Source organism: Antrostomus carolinensis, unplaced genomic scaffold, assembly GCF_000700745.2.
Source record: "Antrostomus carolinensis isolate BGI_N321 unplaced genomic scaffold, ASM70074v2 scaffold16487, whole genome shotgun sequence".
Classification (NCBI taxonomy): Eukaryota; Metazoa; Chordata; class Aves; order Caprimulgiformes; family Caprimulgidae; genus Antrostomus; species Antrostomus carolinensis.
In genome coordinates this window covers 1-21,707 of record NW_010328223.1, presented here as the reverse complement: position 1 = coordinate 21,707, position 21,707 = coordinate 1, and the positions used below count along the sequence as shown (strand labels likewise).

The 21,707-nt window shown below is 39.5% G+C and overlaps 1 protein-coding gene across 1 annotated transcript in view; it reads right to left on the bottom strand.

The window, feature by feature from the left end:
* LOC104528242 (CMP-N-acetylneuraminate-beta-1,4-galactoside alpha-2,3-sialyltransferase-like) overlaps positions 1 to 21,212 on the bottom strand; it is a gene marked incomplete at its 3' end in the record, with an annotated part of 106,056 nt that extends 84,844 nt beyond the window's left edge. The window contains exon 1 of the mRNA XM_029086007.1: positions 21,098 to 21,212. Coding sequence (XP_028941840.1) covers positions 21,098 to 21,212 — 115 coding nt within the window. The remainder of the gene's footprint in view (positions 1 to 21,097) is intronic.
* Between the last annotated feature and the right edge of the window lie 495 nt (positions 21,213 to 21,707).

Sequence of the window (21,707 nt, the reverse complement as noted above, 5' to 3'; positions counted from 1 at the left end):
GAAGGTGTCTCACTCCCATCAGGATTACCAATTCCAACACACAATTAACACCAACCTCAAGGTGTACTCACACAGTACTTTGGCAACAATGCAAAATTAAGGAAATTTGCACACCCTGTGTGGCCCAGCACATCACTGCAACTCCTCAGAGCACAGCTGTGCCACAACAACTGCTCACAGGGTGGGGGGAGGCTGTAAACCAGATCATGGAAAAGGTATGGGACAAAACTCACCAAAAATGTTCCTTAAAAATGATACTACGCAGTTACTTACAGTGGATTTGCCACCAAAAAAACATATCATGTAATTTATACCGTCAAAAACTTAGATTGGAAAGCTCAAATCCTTTCCACAGAACTGAAATGATCCCTGGCAAAGCAGTAACATTCCTTAGAAGCAGGTCTTAAATAACTGCACACCTGTAGACATTCAAATAAAATGCAACTCTGTGGTGAACAGCAGCCAGAGACTACACAAGAATGTGGTAAATAAAACAGAGGAGGAGAGATTGTTGTAAGGCTGCCCAACAAAAGAGCTGGAATAATCACAACTTTTTTCCCAAACCATTAACAATTTTTTTTTTTTTTAACTTTATCTACAGAAGAAAAACTCTCTGGAAAGCTGTCCAGCATAATCAACGCCTCAATCTAGAACAAAGAAGGAACAGTCTTTTCACAACACTGAAGGAAAAACAAGCTATATCAGAATATAAATCTTTGAGCACTTTGTGTGGCAGAAAGAAATGAGAAAACATTCATACTTCATTAGAGTTTGTCCACAAAACTACTTAGTAAATCCATAAATGGATTGGATGAAGACAAAGTGGCAACCAAAAGATGACTGTGTAATAACATGTCAACAGTTCCAATGACCAATATAATAGGAGGAAAAAAAAAATAAATCCAAGCTCCACGTGAAAAGACTCGTTCTGTATCTTACACCAACAGTACCCTCTACTGTCACAACGCAGCACAGCACAAGATGAAGCCCAGCCCTGACCATCAGGTACACTGGGTGCATCAAGAACACCTATCAAGATTTATTCATTAATTACCTAGTTTCAAGTTTGTTGGTTTCTTCCCACTATAGAGTCAGGTTTTGGGTTGGTTACAATGTTAATCTATTTCTTTTCCCAGGACTTCTTTCTGTGATCAGAAAATGACAGATAGTTTTAGCCTTAAAAATAATTTTAAAAAATTAAAAAATAAAATTGAAGACTATCCTCTAAGGAAGACCAGAGCCAGTCAACATCACAGTAATATTTTCTAGATCATTTCTGTAAAAGCCAAAAGTAGCTTTTCAATTTAGTACATTATCCAAAAGCCACACATCAAAGAAATTCAAATATTCTATCAGAAGGTTCTCCTTCAAAAAACAACTTGAAGGCTACATCCCATCTGCAAATGGTCCCAGGGGTAACAACAGGCAGACTTCTCTACTTCTGTGACCACCCACAATCCCCACGCTGGAAGAAGGACCATCACATTGCAGGTTCAACACAAGAGCACAGACGGTCAGGTCAGGCTGACTGTCCCTTAGCTTCTCCTTGGGATGAAGTTTCCAGACCCATTCACAGAAGGTCACTGTGAAGCTTCAGCACAAGCCATGAACTTCAGGAAACACTGCCCTCACAGTGTCTAGCTGATGATCTTTACCAGCAGAGAAATTCAAAAACAGGGTATACAAACTGTTCTTCTCATATCATGTGGAAAGCAAGGGGAGGAAGGATAAGCACAAACCATACGAGCTCTACGGGGCAAAAAATGCTTCTAAACTTGATTTGAAGCACAGGCATATTCATCACAGAATGGCTGCATGAACAGGCAGCAAGAAAAGACATACAACAGCAAGGAATGTTCTAACTAGATTTGTGGTTAAGATTACTGTCCCAAAATTGAACTGTGAATTAATACATTGAAGTATAATCCAGAACTACACACCACTTGTCTTCAGAAAAAAATAAAAATAGAAAATAAAAATCCTTCAGTACAGAGAAGACAAATTTGTACAAATTGCATTAGAAAAGAATGCTACAGTGCTTGATTTAGAAAGCACATCAAGGCAGGGATACACATGACACATGAAACTCAAAGAAACCCAACAAAACAAATTGTCCATAATGATACTGACACCAAAACACTTCCACCCAATTCAGTGTCTTTTTCTGAAGAGATGGGAGACAGCAACCAATTGCCTTTGACCAAAGGACACAACTTCTAAGCTTCAAAGATGGTTTCATGTCTTTCCAGGAGAGCAGACTCGGAACCACATTTTTATACATTCCATAGCAACAGCAACAAGACATCCAAGTATATGGCAAGTATACAAATATTTGAATCTTGGCAAGGGAACACAGTACTTCCACACGGACATAATGGCGTTATAATGAGCCATAGTGTACAGCAAGATGATCTGCATCAGCATCACAATACTGAAACCCCAATGTCTTTGCAGTGAAATGCACGAAGTAGAGCATAACTGCAAGCCACATTTTTCTACTCCATTCATACAGACAGAGCCTCCAAAGAAACACATTCTGGAGTACTACACTCCATGAAACACATGCACAAGTTGTGGAGTCTTCAGAAGCAAGAGTGATCAGAGTAAAAAAAAAAAAAAAAAAAAATAAAAAATTATTCACTAGAAAGATTAAGAATCCCAACTCTGGAGAAAATAAGACTGAAAGAAGTCTATCAACTAACCTAAAATACATAAACACATGTTGAGGAGAAAAGAAAAAAAAAAAGGTGAGGATCAGAAAAGCTTGCAATTGACTTGACTGTGGATGAAGTGATTTAGAGTAGACATCAGGAAAAATCTGTCTACAGGGAAGAATAATTAAGGACTAAGATAGATTGTCCAAGTTGCCATTACCATTATTAGATTTTATAGAATACTTCTGACATATGTTGGCATAAAATGATGTTAAAAATATTGTTTCTAAATGCCCAGAGAAAGACCTCCTGCAGTTCTTTCCAAGACTATTTTCTCTAATTTCCTATGAAGGAAAACATTTTGAGTGGCGACTGCTAAAAAATACAGCTTCTAAAATCAGTAGCAATATTCAAGATCAGATAATCAAGAAAAACAGTACTAGAATTGAAGTATGTTAATCTACACTAAAAAAAAAAAATAGGACAATCAGTTTACAAATTAAATATTTACTCAAGTATCTTAGAAAGTAACTAAATAGTTATACAACAGGAAAGGAACCTGCCTTGCAGTTCCAGCTCACTCCCAGTTGTTTTTTAATGCCAGTGAGGTAGCTAGGCTAAAAACAGAGTGCCAGGAGTACAAAAATGCAAGATAATGGCACCGAGAGACATAACATAAATATGAAAATATGTGAAATTTTAGCAGTTAAAAAATACTAATTAATTTTTTTAAAAGTGAATACATCTTTTGGAACTTGACACCACCCCTTCCTTAGCCACTGATTGACTGTTCAGGACTGCTGTTCTCACATCTTGCTGCTGTTAGTACTTAAAAAAATAAAAAGAAAGAAGTTTAATCCATTTTTAACATCAAGACAGTAATAAGGGGACATGTTATTTTTCAATACAGCCCAAGTCCCAAGATGGTTACAATCACAGCAACATAACTTCTTTCTCAGTACAACTGCCCAGCATTCATCTAGAAATCTGAGACACTTTCAAGCCTGTCCCTTAACAGAAGCCAAAAGCATTTGCCTTGATGGCAAAACAACATGGGGAAAAGGAGAAATGAAACATTATTAATTTGGATTTGCTCCTATCAAGATGAAACTTCTAATATACAAGTGCCTCCACGTGTTTATAATCCCATCTGAAAATACAGCAGCCAACATGCAATCGCAGGGGATTTATACCCCACGTGACAGCATATAACCACACTTCCCCAAACACTTTATGGGACCAGACAGACATTCCAGAGATGAGGCTTCTCACTGTACAGGATGTAGGAAGGGAACCAGGGAACCACCCAGCAATCAATGCAAAATGAGGCCTTCTGGAAACACTCATCCCAATAGCTCCCACTGGACATGGACAAAGGAAATTCCACAAATAATCTTTTTAATTAAAATGTTTTATAAGGTGTACACTGGCACATGCTAGGAGGAACTGGTAAAAGTTATTTTAAGAGAAAATAGCTTAGAGGAATATACTCACTTCTCAACTCTGACTGAAAGAAAAGAGATTATGGTATTTGTCACTGATTATTAGCTTGCATGATCTGGAAATCTCACCTTCGAAAGACAAGTGCAGCTGCTAACAGCAAGAGTCAGTCACTACTGTTGGTGCAGTCACTACAGACAGACAGACAGACAACTGCAAGCAATGGCCTAAAGGACTCAATAGGTAGATGAATCTGCGACATACTAGATTATGGTCACCATCAGCACACATCTTATTGCACAACTGAGAGAATACCTCAAGTGTTCCTACACCACAGAGAGTTTTGAATCAATGAAGCAATTCATGGGAGAGACCTAAACAGCTTAGTGTGGATCCCTGACTAAAAAATAAACTACCTCAAAAATAGTTTGGAAAATAACATCTGCACTGTACTGGAAACTGCAGAACTAGAAGGATTTGAAGAAAGAAGTCCAGAAAGTTGAAACATGACATCATAAGCAATATAAATGCTCAAAAGGATTAGAAAAAACAAATACAAGTACACAAGGGAGGTATTGAGGCCACTACACCTTTTGGAGTCACACAACTCCCCTTGAAACTGTTTGCAAAACCCAAATTTGGAGTCACTTCAGTGAAGATAAAACCCATGATCAAAACTCCAAATATCTTCACATTTTTAGTCACAACCCCGACATGCCTATCATCAACATCTGGCAGCAGTGAAAGCAGTTCAGTCTCAGCAGTGTTCACACCCAACCCAGCTATTTTCAGCAGCACTGAATTAAGTTCCAGAGGGAACCAATTACCACATGCATGGCCTCCCTTGCAACCATCATCTTCAGGCCAGTCCTTGACATCTCATGACACAGCAGTCTGTAACAGACATACTCTTCCAAATAGTTCTTTGTTATTCTGAGCTTCCTAAATAGCTGTGTGTCAAGTACTCCGAGCCTAAATTAGTAGTATTGCACAAATAGCCACTGCCTTTCCTCCTGACTTTAGCATCTGTTGAACTCTGGCATTTCAGGAGAGCATTCTGATTACCTTGGCATACCCCAGTTCTCACACTGCCTTCGGGAAACCTTACTCAGTGTCCATATCATCCTGTGTGTCCTTCAGGGGAAGAAAGTGACAATGGCCACAAGTTACAGGTTAGAAGGTTCAGACTGGACATTAGGAAAAATTTCTTCACTAGAGCACCATGGAACAGGTTGCCTAGAGAGGGTGTCTGTTGCCTGAAATCTGTTGTTCTACTCCTCCCTCTGTTCTATACTGCCATAACAGTGACTGCTTTTGGACTAAGCCTCTTGAGAAGCAAAAGGCCTTTGCAGTAGCAACAGCACTACCTATCTCATTATTGTGCGTTCAATATCATACATTCAACGTTAAGTGCCCCTTTCATTGATCTGGCATTTCTTCAGCAAGCTCCAATGCAGGTACCATGCACCTCCTGTACAAGAAATGTACAATAAAGAGGTGTTTGAAATAGAAAGTGAAATATCAGAAAGTACAAGGAACAATTTAACTGACATGAAGCAGGAAAAAAAGTTTAAGGAAAAAAACAACACAAAACAGCAACAAAAAAACCCAGAACACAAACCCCTCCAAATGACAATGAGCCCTCTGTCTAAACACATCATGCCTAGTCTCTAGGGAGGGCTGCAGACAAACAAGGGATTGTGCAGATGATAAATACCAGGGCGCTAACACAAGACCTATGAGGAGAGACTGAGGTAACCAGGCTTGTTTAGCCTGCAGAAGACAAAGCTTTGGGGATACAAAACCGCAGCCCTCCAGCACCTGCAGGAAGATTACCAAGAACACTGAGCCTGGTTCCTGAAGTGTCACATGGTGGGACAATGAGAGGCAATGGGCATGAGATGAAACAAGAGAAGCTCAGACTAGATGTAAAGAAAAGTCTGTTCACCATAAAGCCAGTGAAGCACTGGAAAAGGTAAAGAGGTTGTGCGGTTTCTGCTCCCAAAGGTTTTCAAAACCTGACTGGATAAAGCCCAGGTCTCACCTAATAACTGACACTGCTTTGACAGGGAGGTTGGACTAGAGACTCCTTACACTCCTTCCAACTGGTGTTATCCTATAATTTTGTAAAGTCTTGCTCCGTTCTTAAAAACACTGAAAATTTTTGAAAGATATTTTAAACCAGAAAGAACTGGACAGTAAAGGGTATATTAAGACTAATAAATGTAGGTGTATTTTCCTCTAGATTTCTATATTTGGACATATAATACAAGATGAAAACTAGTTTTTTCCCCACTTTTTACATTACATGTGTGTGCACACAAATGTGAGAGTACAATGCAGTAACATTTAGTAAAAGAGCTGTTTTTACCACTAAGCCTACAACAATAATGACTAAATGGGCTGAGAAAAAAATATATTCATATAAACTTGGGTGAGAGAGAAGGGAAAAGGATTCTGTTTTAAACAACAGAACAAAGATAGAGGTGGAGATTCTGCTGCAGAAAACACTGCCTTCTTAGTTAGCTACAAAAGGAAATCAGGAAGGGATTGATTGACTGGTCACTCCAAATTAGCCTTAATTTACTTCTCATAATCAATTTGAGACAGAAGACAAAGTACTCTTAAGCTTTTCAGAGTTTCAAAACAGTAAGTTACAGAGAAGAGCAGCAGCATCAACCACAGACTATCTCTGAATATTTCCCAAGCCTAATTCCAAATTTAACCCTGCTTTGCTAGAATAAATCTTTCATCTTCAAGTCTTTCATCTCGTATCAGTAGTTACCAGTTGTGAACCTAACAAGTACCAAGATTAGTTGCTTTTAAAGAACAAATGTAGTATGTGCACTTAACCTTTTCAGAACACTTGAAAAAGTGCAGCAATTTGGAATAGGTTTCCTAAAAGGGTAGATTTAGAACATAAAATCATCACATGTCCATGAACAGGGATTCCTCTGTCGAGAGCATCCACTACAAGATCAGGACAAAAATTCACAGGAAAGGAATACACCTCTATTCAATCACATCTGAGGGATCCTTAAAAGAAACCCTTCAATCAGAATATATATTTTTCCTAGTAAGTTCCCATAAAGAAGTTTAATACCTTGAAGTAAGATCCATTCTCCTTCCAAATCTGGCTTTCTAAAATCCTGGTTAGTCAGTCATTCTTCGCTCTTCCAACCTCTATATAGATACTAAATTATATTCTGAACCCAGTTAAATTCTTAGACTCTAATCATAATGTCTACCCAGAGTTAAACATTCAATACACTATCTCCTTAGTAACTTTAAAAAACCCGACTGACAACTAAAACACTGCCATTCGTTCATTTATCACAATTTTACCAAATGTTTCTAAGAAAATTTAGTTATTTCCCCATATTCTTAACTCTTATGTTTTAATTAGGTTTTAGGGGCTGTTCTTCACACAGCACCATTTGTTTGGGAAGCTCAATACCATGGGAAGATGGTACCAGAAGCTTATATATAGGTTTGAAAAATAGACAAGCTTATGTCAGAAAATCTTATCAGGCACTACTACATGAAAAGACATCTGTCTCAGGAAATCAAAGGTCACACACTGCAGGAAGACAGGAAAGTGGGATGGAAGAAACAACAGTAAATGCTAACCCCACTGACAGTTTCCTAAGACACCGCACTACTTGGACCTCTGGACTGACCAGACACAGCCATTCTTACATGAGACTGGTACCAGTGATGGAGAGGCAGAACTTAAGCATACAAATTTGCCATGAAACATAAAAGAGATATACAAAAGATGTGCTTCTTAACACAAACTTGTCTCTCCAAAATTTTAATTTAACTTACTTTAAAGAGAGAAGCAAAATAACAGCAGTAGTTGTTTATAATTTTTAAACCATGTCATCATCACTTGGCACAGGACTTCAACATTTTTTGGTCTTCAGTTCCAATATAAATTCTACCTGCCGAAAAGCAATTCAAATTATCAAATGTGTCTTTCAATTTTTCTTCTCCTTCTCTGCTTCAACATCTGAAAGAAGGATCTCAGGATTAGAAGCATCCAGATTTTGACCATAGCACCAACCCATGAGAAGATTACACAGTTAGAATTTTTCTTCTTTCTCCTCAACCAGCAAAAATCCTTTAAATAAAATGAGCTATCCTGTAACTTATTGAAATACCAATGCCTGGTTTTCCTAAGAACTTTAGATTTGTCCAGATTTTCTTTCCTCTGCAATAACACAAGCACAGTACTCAAAACCTCACACTCTTGTGTAATGTCTCCCACTCTCCCCAGCTTCTTTGGGCACACACACAACTTCAAGTGAATTTAAAAAAAAAATAAATAAAAAATTCCAGCCATTAGGATAAGGCACTAAACGACCTTCTGAATAAGAGTGTCAGGAGGCAAAACCAGAAAATTGTCACAAGACGGGACTTAATCAGATCATTCAAATAGCTACTGGCAATAGTAGTGGACTGGATACGAACAGTAAGGTTCCTCCAAATTAAGTTGCTCTAAACCCAAATGGCTCTATAGAAATTATTAAACATTTATTTACTATTTTCCTATAATTTATTTACTAAAGTTCACCAGGGAATGGTAGCTGTCACTTTGTAACTGCAAAGGGAAGAAGAATGCTGCGCTTTTTGGTTTGCTTTGGGGTTTTGTGTTGTTGTTTTGTGTTTTGGTTTTGATTTTGGGTTTGTTTGTTGGTTTTGGGTTTTTTTTAATAATATTTATTCGACTGGCAATAGGTTTTGACGTGGCAGGGGAGTGCTGGCCAGGGGGACACAGAAGACATCTGCTGCCCTCGCGCGGTGCCTGCCATAACCACACGCTGAGCCTCAGACAAGCTGGACCTTCTCCACACGCCTGGCTGCAAGAATATTTTAGCAAAAAATACTGGTTTAAGCATGTCGGCCTGCCTGGTATGGATTAAAAATAACATTTCCTAAATAGCTGGAGGGAGAGGGAAGAGAAGGCCTCTGTATTTTCACCCTGCATCAGTTTCCTGGTCCAATTCACTATACAAACAAGTCTTCCAGCGTATCTGAACGCAAGCCAGAGTGCAGAAGCTGCTTAGCCTGGGCTCAGCAGAAACTTTTCCAGTGCAGCAAGTCCAAAATTCATTTCACATTACCTACCTTATCATGTTATTTAGTCTTTACAAAGATTAAAGCATTTAACCCCCCCCAAAAAAAAGTTCAGAGAACTAAGCAAAAAACTTAATTCCTCAGAAAAAAAACCCCCACAACCCACAGCATCCCATGAAACTTTCACTTCTTCAAGCATGAGTCACAACGTGCCATAAAAAAAGAAAAAAAATCATTGCTTATACAAACAGACTAGTGTAAAACAAGAAAAAAGAACAGCTCACGCAGGAAGAGGTAACACAGATACAAGTATATCATATAGAGCTCTCAGGAAGCGAGGTCTGACAGTAAATAGCACATAACTACTGAACACTTTCACACGAGCAAATTGTCTTACAGGGTTTGTCCAGCTCTTCCAGACAAACACGGGAAAAATTCAAAATTAATCACACAGAGATCTCAAACATTTTTATAAACAGGTCCTTGAAGAAAGAAACCATCACAAGATTGGTTAACACTGTGAGCAGGGACAAGGATAAGGAAAGCTACTTATGGGTTAGTTCCATTCCTGCAAAGGCACAAACAAACACAGGCTCCTAAGCAAGGTATACTTACAGCAGCAAAACCAGCAATTAATACACAACAGTCAAGAGGATTTTTTTTTTAAACCTTTTGGCTACACTCAAGTTTTAAATAAAATCAAAGTAGCCCTAACTTCCTGAAATTACATTGAAGTCTGCAGAAAAATTCCTTATCTTCATTACGTTTTATGCTACAATTATGAAGTTGGCTAGAAATGAGTGAACTTCCCAAAATCAAGTTTTTTGTTCTTCATCTAATGGTTCCTCTCACTTCTCAATTGCCATTTTCTGAAGCCATGCTCACAGTTAATTACAAGAAGGAATTCTGTATCTGCATCAGAAAAGCAGCAGACCACTAGACAACAGCAGATTTCTCCAGTCCCTCATCCACCCTCCCTTGGAAGCAGGAAGTGTAATTTGCATAATTACATGATAAAGCGTACTTAGCCCTAGTTTATGACCTATTCTTAATTCTTAAAAAAAGAACAGCTTTAGTAACTCCATCAAGAAACTTCAAGCATTCAAAGGTCAGAAAACACCAGCCTAAAGGCAGTCCCTTCATATTAAGGGCATGGTCTCTATTCTTAGAAACACAAACTATTTCCCAAATAAAACAGTATGCTGTAATTCTAAAACTAACTTTGTTGGAAACAAAATATGCAGCAAGTGGAAGTAAAATATTGTTATACAGTACTGAAGCTTTCATATTTTTGTAATGCAAATAAGGCCCATTTTTCAATGTGCAAACTTATCTTTCAAAAGTTTAGAAATATTCAAACTACATCTGAAGCATCCTTAAATATGAGGCAAATTTAGAAAATTGAATTAGAATTAACACATTTTTTCACTAGAATTCAATTTGCAGTCCTTACATTGTATTCACTCAGGCTTTCGCTTCCTATGAAGTACTGGACCCAAACACAAAAGCTGTGAACTCAAATATATAGAGAGTAATATTATAATGAATCATATTTAAAAATAATAAAAGCCTTTCCAATGTTCAGATAAGGCACTTTGAAACAGAGATTACGGCAACAGTGCTGATAGAAAAAAGCAGCATTACCAATTTCCTAGCTGTATAATGGAGAACCGCCTATGCTCTATTGGGAACCTGATAGAATTGTGTGGGGCAAGTCTCAAAAGGCAGAAAAGTCTTAGCAACTAAATTCAAAGTAATTAGATTTCTAATTATACCTACAGCATTAGTGATCGCTATGGTTAAAACTGCCTGAACTGTTCCATTATTCCCCTCTTTTCAAAAGCTCAGGTTTTCATCCTTTGAGCAGAAATTCTAGAAGCTTAGTCTCTGCTTGAACATAATTTTTTTTTAAAGTTTAAGTAGAAGAAAAGAGTTCTGTATTTGAGTATAGAGAGCAAAATTAAACTTTTCCATTTTTTAAAAAAATACTACCTTTTAAAAGAAAAAGGCAGTTGCGGTATTAATGCAGCTGGAAAGCATGAAGTACGGTGCCTTTGATGTGGCGAATCCGAAGGCTGAAAAACCCCAACCAGCATTCACAACTGTTCAGGTTGTACACTTAGTTCTTAAGGCACTTCCACAGATATATCTTAGGCAACTTCTAACAGCAACTTACACGATCCTCATCATACCCTAACTACAGTACCTACATCAAGCCACCAGCACTGCCCATGCAGATCATCACCAGTTTTATTATTATCAATACAGTACTTGGAAATACTGCTGTGTTTTTACAAGTATCAGCAGATGATCTCTGCCCCAAGCAAGCAACTTCAGCATATTACTGCTTTCCTGAACTACGCAGATGTGGAGCGCGTAATTACAGCAGACTGAGCCTCTTGGCAAGTGGACACTAGATCAAAAACCTTGAGACCTTTATTCTATTCATAGCTCTGCCCTTGAGCTGCTGTGTGACACAGAATAATTTTACTTTCCCGTGCTTCAGCTTCCTCTGCCTTCCTGAGTCAAGTCTATTTAAGTTATTACCCTTCATTCCAAGAAGTGTGTCTCAGTACATTTTTTTGATTAGTGTCTCTAAACACAATCACAGCTGAAAAGCAATATTTATACAGTAATAAAGCTATTCTGAGGTTGTTTTGTTTCTGCCAAAGATAAAAAGATGCAAGTGCACCTATAAATTATGAACTTTGTCAACATTTATTTAGAGTAAGCCTTCATATATGTAGGAAGCCCTGATGGGAAAACTCAACTTTTATTGATCTCTGTGCCATCTTATTTTCACTACTTCTTTTAAAGCATACAAGCACTTTTGCATAATATTTTGAACAAAGATACTCCTCAGAATATGCATACTCACTGTAGCTAGAAAAGATACTGGTTAAACTTTTCTGTAGTTACACTGTGTTAATTCTTCTTGTTCCAGGAGCTATGAAGAAGCACACTTACTGCGCTGTTACAGCTCAGATGAACCACATGTTTAATCTGTGCCCCTAAAACTGAAATCCACAGGATAATAGCTGAGAGAAAAATGACAGTTAGATATAGATATAGATATAGCTATAGATAGATCTGGGATGGTCTAGGCATTTGGTTATTCAAAACACCAATAACTGGTTAAGAAACATCCTGTAGTTTCTATACCTGACTAGAATTTTGGCACTATCCTCACATGCTATCACCTCGGCAAGAAAGCAATGCATACAAGATAAATATAATCATGTGCCATGAAGCAGTAACCACTTGAAATCCGCTATCTCAGGTTCAAATATCTATTCAGGATATGCACACACAGAACAAATTACTTTTTGCTTGATGCCTGGGTGGACAATTACATTCCTTCTGAAGTGCAGAAGAGATACATAATTCATACGAAGCTGTATCTCATGACCCAGTTGTACTTGTCCTTGCAAGTCGTACCCAGGTTTAGCCGTTTTATTGTCTCAGCCTGACACTGTGATGTAAACCCAGACTGCAATGAGAAAAAATTAGGTGTTATAGTGACAAGAGCACCAAAAAAGTTGGCAGAAGATAACTGTCTAGGAAAAATATCCTCTGCAAAGTATCCCTAAGTGACAGGCACAGTCAGGATCAGTACTAAGGCCACAGTCAGATCACAGCAGCAACAGCTGTCCAACTTGAGACAAATCACATATTACCTCCTTTGTGCCAGAAGTTATTGCTCCAACAGTGTCAGCAGAACTGATGGGAAACGGAATTGAAATGGGCATGAAAAGTGCCCAAAGCCAGCCGGCCTGTATTAAAGCCGATGGAGAAAGTCCATACGATCTAGTCCACCAAGCAAGTGATAGGGTGGAGCTTCCATTAGGGCTGACAATATCTTAAGGCACAATCTGCCATTGCTGCAATGGCTCCAGGTCAGAGGTGCATGCTTTGCACACCAAGGGGATGTACAGTGACAAGATGGAGGGAAGGCAGAGAAGCACTCACTAATGGGGATGAGACAGTCCTCACAGGGAGGTATTGTTTCCAGCTGAACTCACTGCTAAGGGGTTCAGTCAGCTGAGATGAATAAGTCCTTTCACCTCTGAAAGGACTCAGCTGCAGAGCAATTGCTAATAGAGGTAAAGTGCTTTCACTGCATTGTACCTTCCAGAACTGGAAAGCTGCTGACTTCAACCTCTAAAAAGCTGTATCAGAGGATGTGGCTTTGGCTGCATGTAAGACACTGAGTGCTGCCCCATACAAACACTAAAGCAACTGGCCTATCAAAAGTCACAGGTCACACCCTTCCCAAACTTAGAGGGACACGGAGAAAACGCACAAGAGCTGAGCAAGTGAAGCAAGTGAAATACTCAGTCAGGTTAAGGTCAACTGAGCGAAACAAATAAAACCACACTGTTTTAAACTGCACAAGTTTCCCAATCGCACTCATCAGGTAGTCACACAAATGGAGGGGGAGGAACATAAAGGCTTGAACAGGGACTCAAACAGCAAAAAAGACTGCTGTTGTCAAGAGAAGTAAGAGCACCTTACTGTTTTAGAATGCAAAACTAAAGCCCAGCCGTATGTAGGGGGATGGAGAACTATTCTTGCATCTTGCTTTTCTGTCTTGCTAAAAAGTCAACATTAAACCAGAACTAAAACAGTAGGTGAAAAAGCTAAAATGAAGACAGAATAAAGATGAGTACGAGTACAGCATCACAGCTGCTCCTTGATCCACAAAGTGCTTAGGGTGCTATGCATTTAATGCCTTTCACTAAACCTGCTTCTATAGGTTCCTAAAGCCTGAAAAGTATTCCAGGAGATTTCCTCCTCTGGAGAAATCCCAAGGACAAGCCATCAGTATGCTTGCTCGCTCCCGCCCTCAATGGCTCTGTCATTCACCATTTCTCATTGCCCCAGCAGAGTTTGTCCTGCACTGGTAACATTACAGCACCACTAGAAATTCCTGGAGAGCCAGCAGGGTCCCTAGAACAGCAAGGCTGTAAAGTAATGCTGGGTATTTCACTAAATATGCAGTAACAGGTCAGAAAAGGATGAAACACTTTGATTCCTCTACTTCTTTGGCTTACCTTGTGAAGCACTGCCTTCTGAAAGACAGAGAGGCACCCTTGGAGGTTTTGTTTGTTTGTTTGTTTTAACTCTTTCATAGATATTAAAAGTTCTGAGCAGACTGTCTCTTCTGTCGTGGTGGCAGGCAGGCAGCTGCCTCCGCTGGAAAGGGCAGTCAGCTCTGTGTGGTTGCATTAAACCGCCAGAACAAGAGGCATCAGGAACGTACACATCTGTCTCCAGCCAAGTGAAACGTAGCTGGCACAATTACAGCTGTGGAAGATACTACAACTGAATGTCCCGAGTTGCAGGAGTTTAAGTTTAGCCATGTTCCTTATTCTGGCAGGCTACCAGGAAGCACAAAGTAACTTGAGCAGCAGTAACAATTTCTGGGCACTAAATCAATTTTTCTGTGTTCTGCACAAATAAAGAGAATCATCCACCATAGTTAGTGCACTAAAGTTTTCACTTTAGCTGAAACACAAGTAGAACATTCCAACCCATTAGGAGAATTCTTAGAAAAGTTAAGCTACTTTACCAGACAACCATTGTTTTAACTCTTATATTTACATCTTTGTTTCTAACATTCACTGCTGCCTTGATAACATTACTTCCTATTTTTAACATTTCAAAAAACATCACTGTGATCCTCAAATCCCTAAAGCACCTGAAAAGTAGCAAAGAGATTCTTTAAATCTGTAGCTGGATCCATATTATGAGAACTTTCTAAACATTTCTTCTCAATTTTGGTGCAATAAGTACAGCACTAACACAGACTATAGAACAGCTGAGTAGATGAAACGAACTTTTACGTTACTAATAACTCAAACATTAGTGAATTTGCAATAACCCATCTCCATGCTGCTCCCAGTCTCTTCCTGCAAAGCGAAAAAGCAACTGTTTCCGGAAATTTACAGCACAGTGCAATACTGTCCAAACCAGTTTTTTTAATAAAGCCGATTCCCACAAGGTTAAAGTCTCTCAGGCTTTTCAGCCTGGGGAGCGGCAACAGCAGCAATAAAGTCTACCATAAAGAACACACACACCCCCCCCACCCCGCCCCGCTAAGGCCACGGAGCAACTGAAACGGCTTCCATCACCATTCGCTTGCCACCCACACCATTGCAGAGTGCTCTGTAATTCTACAGTAAAAGAGGATATGCTCCCTCATCCACCTAACCATAAATTCAGCCAGTTTAGCTCAAACCACTTTCATCAGAGGTTTGTGTTCCCAGTGCCAAGTTGAGCTGGCCCTGAGTTGTTATTTTTTATACGAGGGCTCCTGCATTTCCTTCTTCTGGCAAAGGCAAGTAGGACAGTAACTCCCAGAGATGAGGGCCTGAACAAAGCTATTACACGCCTCTCTCCACAAAGGGGACAAGTTTGTCTCCGTGGCCTAGTTGCTCACACACCGACTAAATGTCTTTTCATTTGTTTTTCATTAAACAACAGAATGGAAAGAAGTCAGATGTCAGTGTAGGCAAGATCCACCCTCTTAACACAGAACAAATGACACCCCTGGTAACTCAAGATACAGTAATTGTACCCACACTACATACCATGACACATACCGTCAGGTTTTAGCCACATGAGAAAGAGCATCCACATTCCAAACCCTTTGAAAGATCCAGTTCTTCAGTACATTTTTAGATGCCAATATAAGAATTGACAAAAATATCATTTCACTTTGAAAGAGATAAATCAATGTTTATATTAAAGATAAAGGTTTGGTTGCTTTTTATTAATTTAGCCTTTTTTTCTGCAAGACTGGTTTCCATGGAAACACAAGCAGACCAAAAACCTGCACTAGAAGTGAGTCAGTTTTCCCTGTTTATATCTCCCCAGTTCCCATGGAAACAGACATTAAAAAAAAAAAAAAAAAGAAAGAAAAAGAAAAGAAAAAGGATAAGGGTCCTCAAATACCTTCAGAAAAATCTCTTCCCAGAGCTTTATCCCTTTGGCTGCCTTTCCAGAATTAGAGTTGAAAATAACACTGAGCAACAGATGACAGAGTAGTGACTTGATTTCTTTATGGAGACATCAACAGAAAATATGTGGGGATGTTTCAAAAGCCACATGCAAACTGACAGGCTCAAAATCTATAGTGACAAACTGTACTAACTTAGGTTTTGACAACCTACCTCAAGTAAAGTATATATTTATTTAAATTAATTCAACGCTAATGTAGCTGGAAATACAACAGAGAACAAGAAAATGTCACACTGTCCTTGTCCCATGTATATTTCAATACTCTGAGAGAAAGAGAAAAAAAAAAAAAACAAACAGAGAGAGGAGAAAAAAAAAACTGTCTTGGTGAATGAGTTCAGTATTTCCATAGCCAGGACATTTTTTAATGGAATCATTACTTCCTTACAGCACATTCATTTTCAAGGTGCTAAATCAGCTATGCACATACCGGGTTAAGTAACAAACATCAGTATTAAATTTTAACATTGCTATATTCAAGGAGCAACGGGTGTGAGCTGGAACACAGGAGGTTCCGCTTAAACTTGAGAAGGAACTTCTTTCCAGTGAGGGTGACAGAGCACTGGAACAGGCTGCCCAGGGAGGGTGTGGAGTCTCCTTCTCTGGAGACATTCAAGACCTGCCTGGACACCTTCCTGTGTAATTTCGTTTAGGTTCCTGCTTTGGCAGGGGGACTGGACTAGATGATCTTTTGAGGTCCCTTCCAATCCCTGACGTTCTGTGATTCTGTGTGATTCTGTGATTCTGTCCTTCAGAGGTGTGGGTGAAAATGCTCCAAGCTGATAAAGCAAATCTAAGAGGCACTGTCCGCAAGACTCCATCTCCCATTGTACTTTTCAAAAATAAGAAGGCACCTTCCCAGGGCTGTCACACTCACGCTGTCTTCCTCACACTTGTACAGATAACATCTTCCTTCCTCCCCAGAGCCAAATCACACAGAATCACAGAATGTTAGGGACTGGATGCACCAGGGAAGGTGGAAGGGACAGGACAGGGAGTTGTTAGAAATGAGGCTGCAGTGCATGTCTCAGTCCTTCAAAACCTGCTCCTATCACTACCATTACTATTGAGTTCTTACTACTGTAAGAACTCCCTGACAACTCAGTGTTCAGAAACACAACAGCGTTATGATCACCTGCTGCTGCCAGGTCCTTCTAGAACGTACAGGACAGCTAAACCTGATACTAAATGTTTTATTTCCTTGTTTGTCTCCCACATCACGTTATCAGCTCCATGTGCTTAGCACACCTCCATGCAACTCACTACACTTAATCAGAGGGCTGTGGCATCTGTCACTATTGCCTGTCTGGGAAGAACGTGCAAGGTCAGTGTGCATTTCCTCCCGTTACTGTCGGAGACTGAAGCTGCATTACAGAAATCAGCAAAGAAAAAAGAAAAAAAAAAGGAAAGCTTGCCTCTGTTCTAAACACTGCTCATAGACCAAACAACCACCTGAACTCAAAGGCCCTCCTGCATTCACAGTGTTCCACCCCACTTCTCTGCAGTTTGCTGCTGCTCTGAGAACCAACAATATATTGACACCGACACAAAACAAGGCTGGGGAAGAACAGCCAGTAATGGTGTTCACTGAAAGGATGAGAGAGGGGCAGCAGTTACTGCAGGTTTGTCTTGAAAGGAAGAAGCAGTTGAACTTAATTCAACCTTAATTAGTTCACATTAGCTGAATTCAATCTATTCTTGTCACAAGAAAGATAAGCCTTAGAGAATTAATTCTTTCATGTTCTCCAAGGTGTACAGTCACACAGCAAGGTGAACAATCTCTCAGAACTCACTAAGGCATCACTCAAGGAGGACAGATTTAAAGTTAAATGGTAAGTAAGAGAAACCCTGATGTGTATCTTTCAGTCTATTCAGAAGTCTAGCCTCTTTTCTTGGAGGTGTGAGAAGTACAAATAAATGAACTATTTATTGACTTTATCAGCTAAATAGACAAACATCAAGTCTCAGCATGACTAGATTCCTCAAAGAGTTACCATTTTAATTCATCCATAACAACAACCAACACCGTCATTTTCTAAAACACTAAACGAATGAACCACACAGGCAGGAAGTAAGCAGATCAGGTATTCTGCACTGTTCTGTATGGCAAATTCATTTGTGTTCAATATTAAATACAGGCCTCAAGTTTACCAACACTAGTCTCTGAAGAGATTGCAAGAGTGTCTGATGTCAGGACCTGCTTAGTTTCGTGCCTCCTCTAGCACAAAGAACAGAACAGAGAAAAGACGAATGTGACTACTGAAGCTAGGGAGTCACTATTAAGCAGAATAAAGACACTGGTAACAAGAAAAGAGAAAATAATTTAATAAGATCATAATTTACACATAAAATCAATATACTTAGATTATTAAGCACCCCAAAATTAACACATCTAACTTAGTTCTGCCTTCAAGGACATCAGCATTATCATATCAATCTTAGGGAAATTTGCAAGGTCACACACTCAACAGTAATCCAGGAAATAAAACCATAAACAGCTATCAACCACCACCTGTCTTGTGCACTGAACTAAACAAGGCTGCCTTCAGAAAATAGGAAGTATAATTGCACCATTATACATTGTATCACATGCTCAAGGAAGCCTAATCAAGGTTAAATGAGCAACTTAAATTCTGTCATTTATTAACTTCCGAACACTTATTTATAGAAGCTTAACATTAACTCTTCATATCAAGTTTCCCAATACAAGCTTTTAAATTTGAACTTTAAATCGGCCAAAGTTCCTCATGTGTAAAATGAAAGGACAAATAAAACACTTTTGATACAAAACTCTGAAGATCACCTGAAAACTGGTACCACCTTAACTGTTTTCAAAAGTAATCACATGAAATTTTGCCCTCTTACACTAGACTGCTGTTTTTACTAATATTTCAAGGAGCTTCATCTGATATTTAAGACACAATCCATAAAAGCGTCTAGAAGAAAAGGAACAATGGCAGAGCCTATATCAATCGTGACAACTGATAAAGATCAAAAAGCTAAATCTTAAGACCAGCATGTTGTTTGTACACGTTGAAGAAGCTTAATGCAAACACTGTGACTTCCAAGAATAAATGCAGAACACGTTTTACACACAAGATTAGAAAAAAGGAGACACACACCTAACAAAAAGTCTACGACACCACCTCACAGTGCTCCTGTCAGAGTACCCGAAAACAGCCAGTACACTCAACAGAAATCACTCTAACTAGGCTGCAACTTCAAGTCACCTTTCTGTATAGAAGTGTTCCATTTATAGAAATCCACAATGTTTGCATATAGATTTACAACATTACATCACAAGGCACAGTTACCACAAAACTCCCCAGGGACTGATGTGGCATAAAATAACAAATGGAGCAAAAAACTAAAGGCACAAGATCCAAAGAGGTGAAACCTGAAGAAATTTAGAAGCCATCCCAGCACCTTGGTATATGGCACATAAACACAACCCTTCTCCTCCACGTTTAACGAAGTTCACGTACAAACTGTGGCCTGAAGGGGTTTTTTTGCAGGTCTTGGAGAGTCCCAGTATAATTTCTGGTGGTACGAAGGAAGCAAAGGATTGCAGGTGGTATAAGTTTGTAACAGATAATCACGTGGTAGCAGATATGGCAAAACTGTTCTTTTAACTACATTCTGTACTTAATTTCATGCAGGAAGGATTTTCTATACCTCATCGACAAAAGTACTAGTTTTCAAAAGGTCACAATCGAGATTTTTTACTTCCTCTCTGGAGCACAAACCAGCAGAAACAATCCCTGCTCAGAAAAACACTATGCATCTGCTTTTACAAATTCAGTCTTCCAATACCTGTTCTAGTACAAGACACTGTAGCAGTCCTCCTGTCAAATCACTGCATCAGTGCAAATGTCATAGCCAAGTCATCATCATGCAAACTCAGAGCATGTAACAACAGACACAGAGCATGTAGAGGCAGAATAATACTAAGTTTAATAAGCATTGCAGTAGAAACCTCCAGCAGCAAGCACAGAAATGCAATACAGCGAAGATGGAATTTGACCAACGGCTTCTTGTCGGACAGAAAAACAACCCCTCTGTATCAGCATTTCTCAGCCACTGATCCAGGGAGCAACGGTCGGCTGCGAGACATTTGAAACAGCCCGCGGAACAGCTGCAAAGAAGGCTGGCTTGTGTTTTGGGCAGGAAGGGGAGAGGAGGGAATTGTTTTACTGTTTTTATATTTTCAATAAACAGTTCTCACACACAAGCAAGAAAGCAATCAATACAAGCAAAGATAAGAGCAGTAACTGAGCAATCAAACCTCATTCTAATTTATATCACAATGCAACTAAAACCTCCTATGGCATTACAGCACAGAACAATCCTCAGATTGTATTCAATGAGGTCAGATGTCTCTTGGACATAAAAAGGCTGAGAGACAACCTTTCAGATGACAGATAGCTGGCAGATAATAGCATGGAAGATAAATAGAAGATGAGGATTTCTGAAGGACAAAGTAAGAAGATGAGATAACCAGCATATATGATTATAGAAAGAAATCCAAATCCACCAGAGAAAAAACTCTTATCTCAGATATTTTTAAATGTGCAGAGAGATTCAGGGAACAAAAGCCTCAGCGCACAAACTCTTTATTTTGACAATTAGGAATCATAAACTAACACTGAAGATTCTAAGAAGTGAAGTCTCTAATACTAGATTTATAGAGTGTGAACCTGCTTTTGTATCCATTAATAAAAGTAAAGCCACAAAGAGCATTAAATAATCACAAATTCAACCCCTTAAGTATACTAAAAGCTCCAGCATTTGACTGGGCTTACATCCTTCTAACACTACTAAATCAGAACCACCTCAGTAGTACTTCAACTATTTGATAGATATTTTAAGGAGCCCAGAAACAGTTATGTGGTGCTCACACTTACTTGAATCCTCCCATCTGAGAAGGTGCAACTTCCAAGCAGAATAGTAGAGAAATCCCAGTACCAAAAAGAGGCAGAGGGCTAGCAGCAGGTTACGCATAAACACCAACAGTCCCATCTTCACATTAAATCTGCTCTTCTACATGACCTGAGAAAGGAAAACAGGTTGAGGTTGGAGCCACCTTCTCAGACAGTCATCCTTTCAAAACATGCAATGCCATACCCGCAATAACGCACGGATCCAAACCCCTGCTCTCCGTCAGGTCAAACACACCAGCTGAGCCCTGGGACAGGCTGCCCAGAGAGGCTGAGGGGTCTCCATCTCTGGAGATGTTCCAAACCCTCCTGGATACCGTCCTGTGCCACCTGCTGTAGGTGACCCTGCTTTGGCAGGGGGTTGGACTGGGTGATCTGGTTGGGCCGGGGTGATCTCCAGAGGCCCCTTCCACCCCCCACCATTCTGTGATTCTGTAATTACCCAAACCGCAGCGGTGAGATACGAACCGCCACCGTAAGCAGCCGCCTTTCCTTTGTCACAGGGTAAGTGCCACCCCGCAGAGGTGCACCCTGCACTCACACCCCAGCCCGCTTCAGATCATCGCTCCCAGAACCG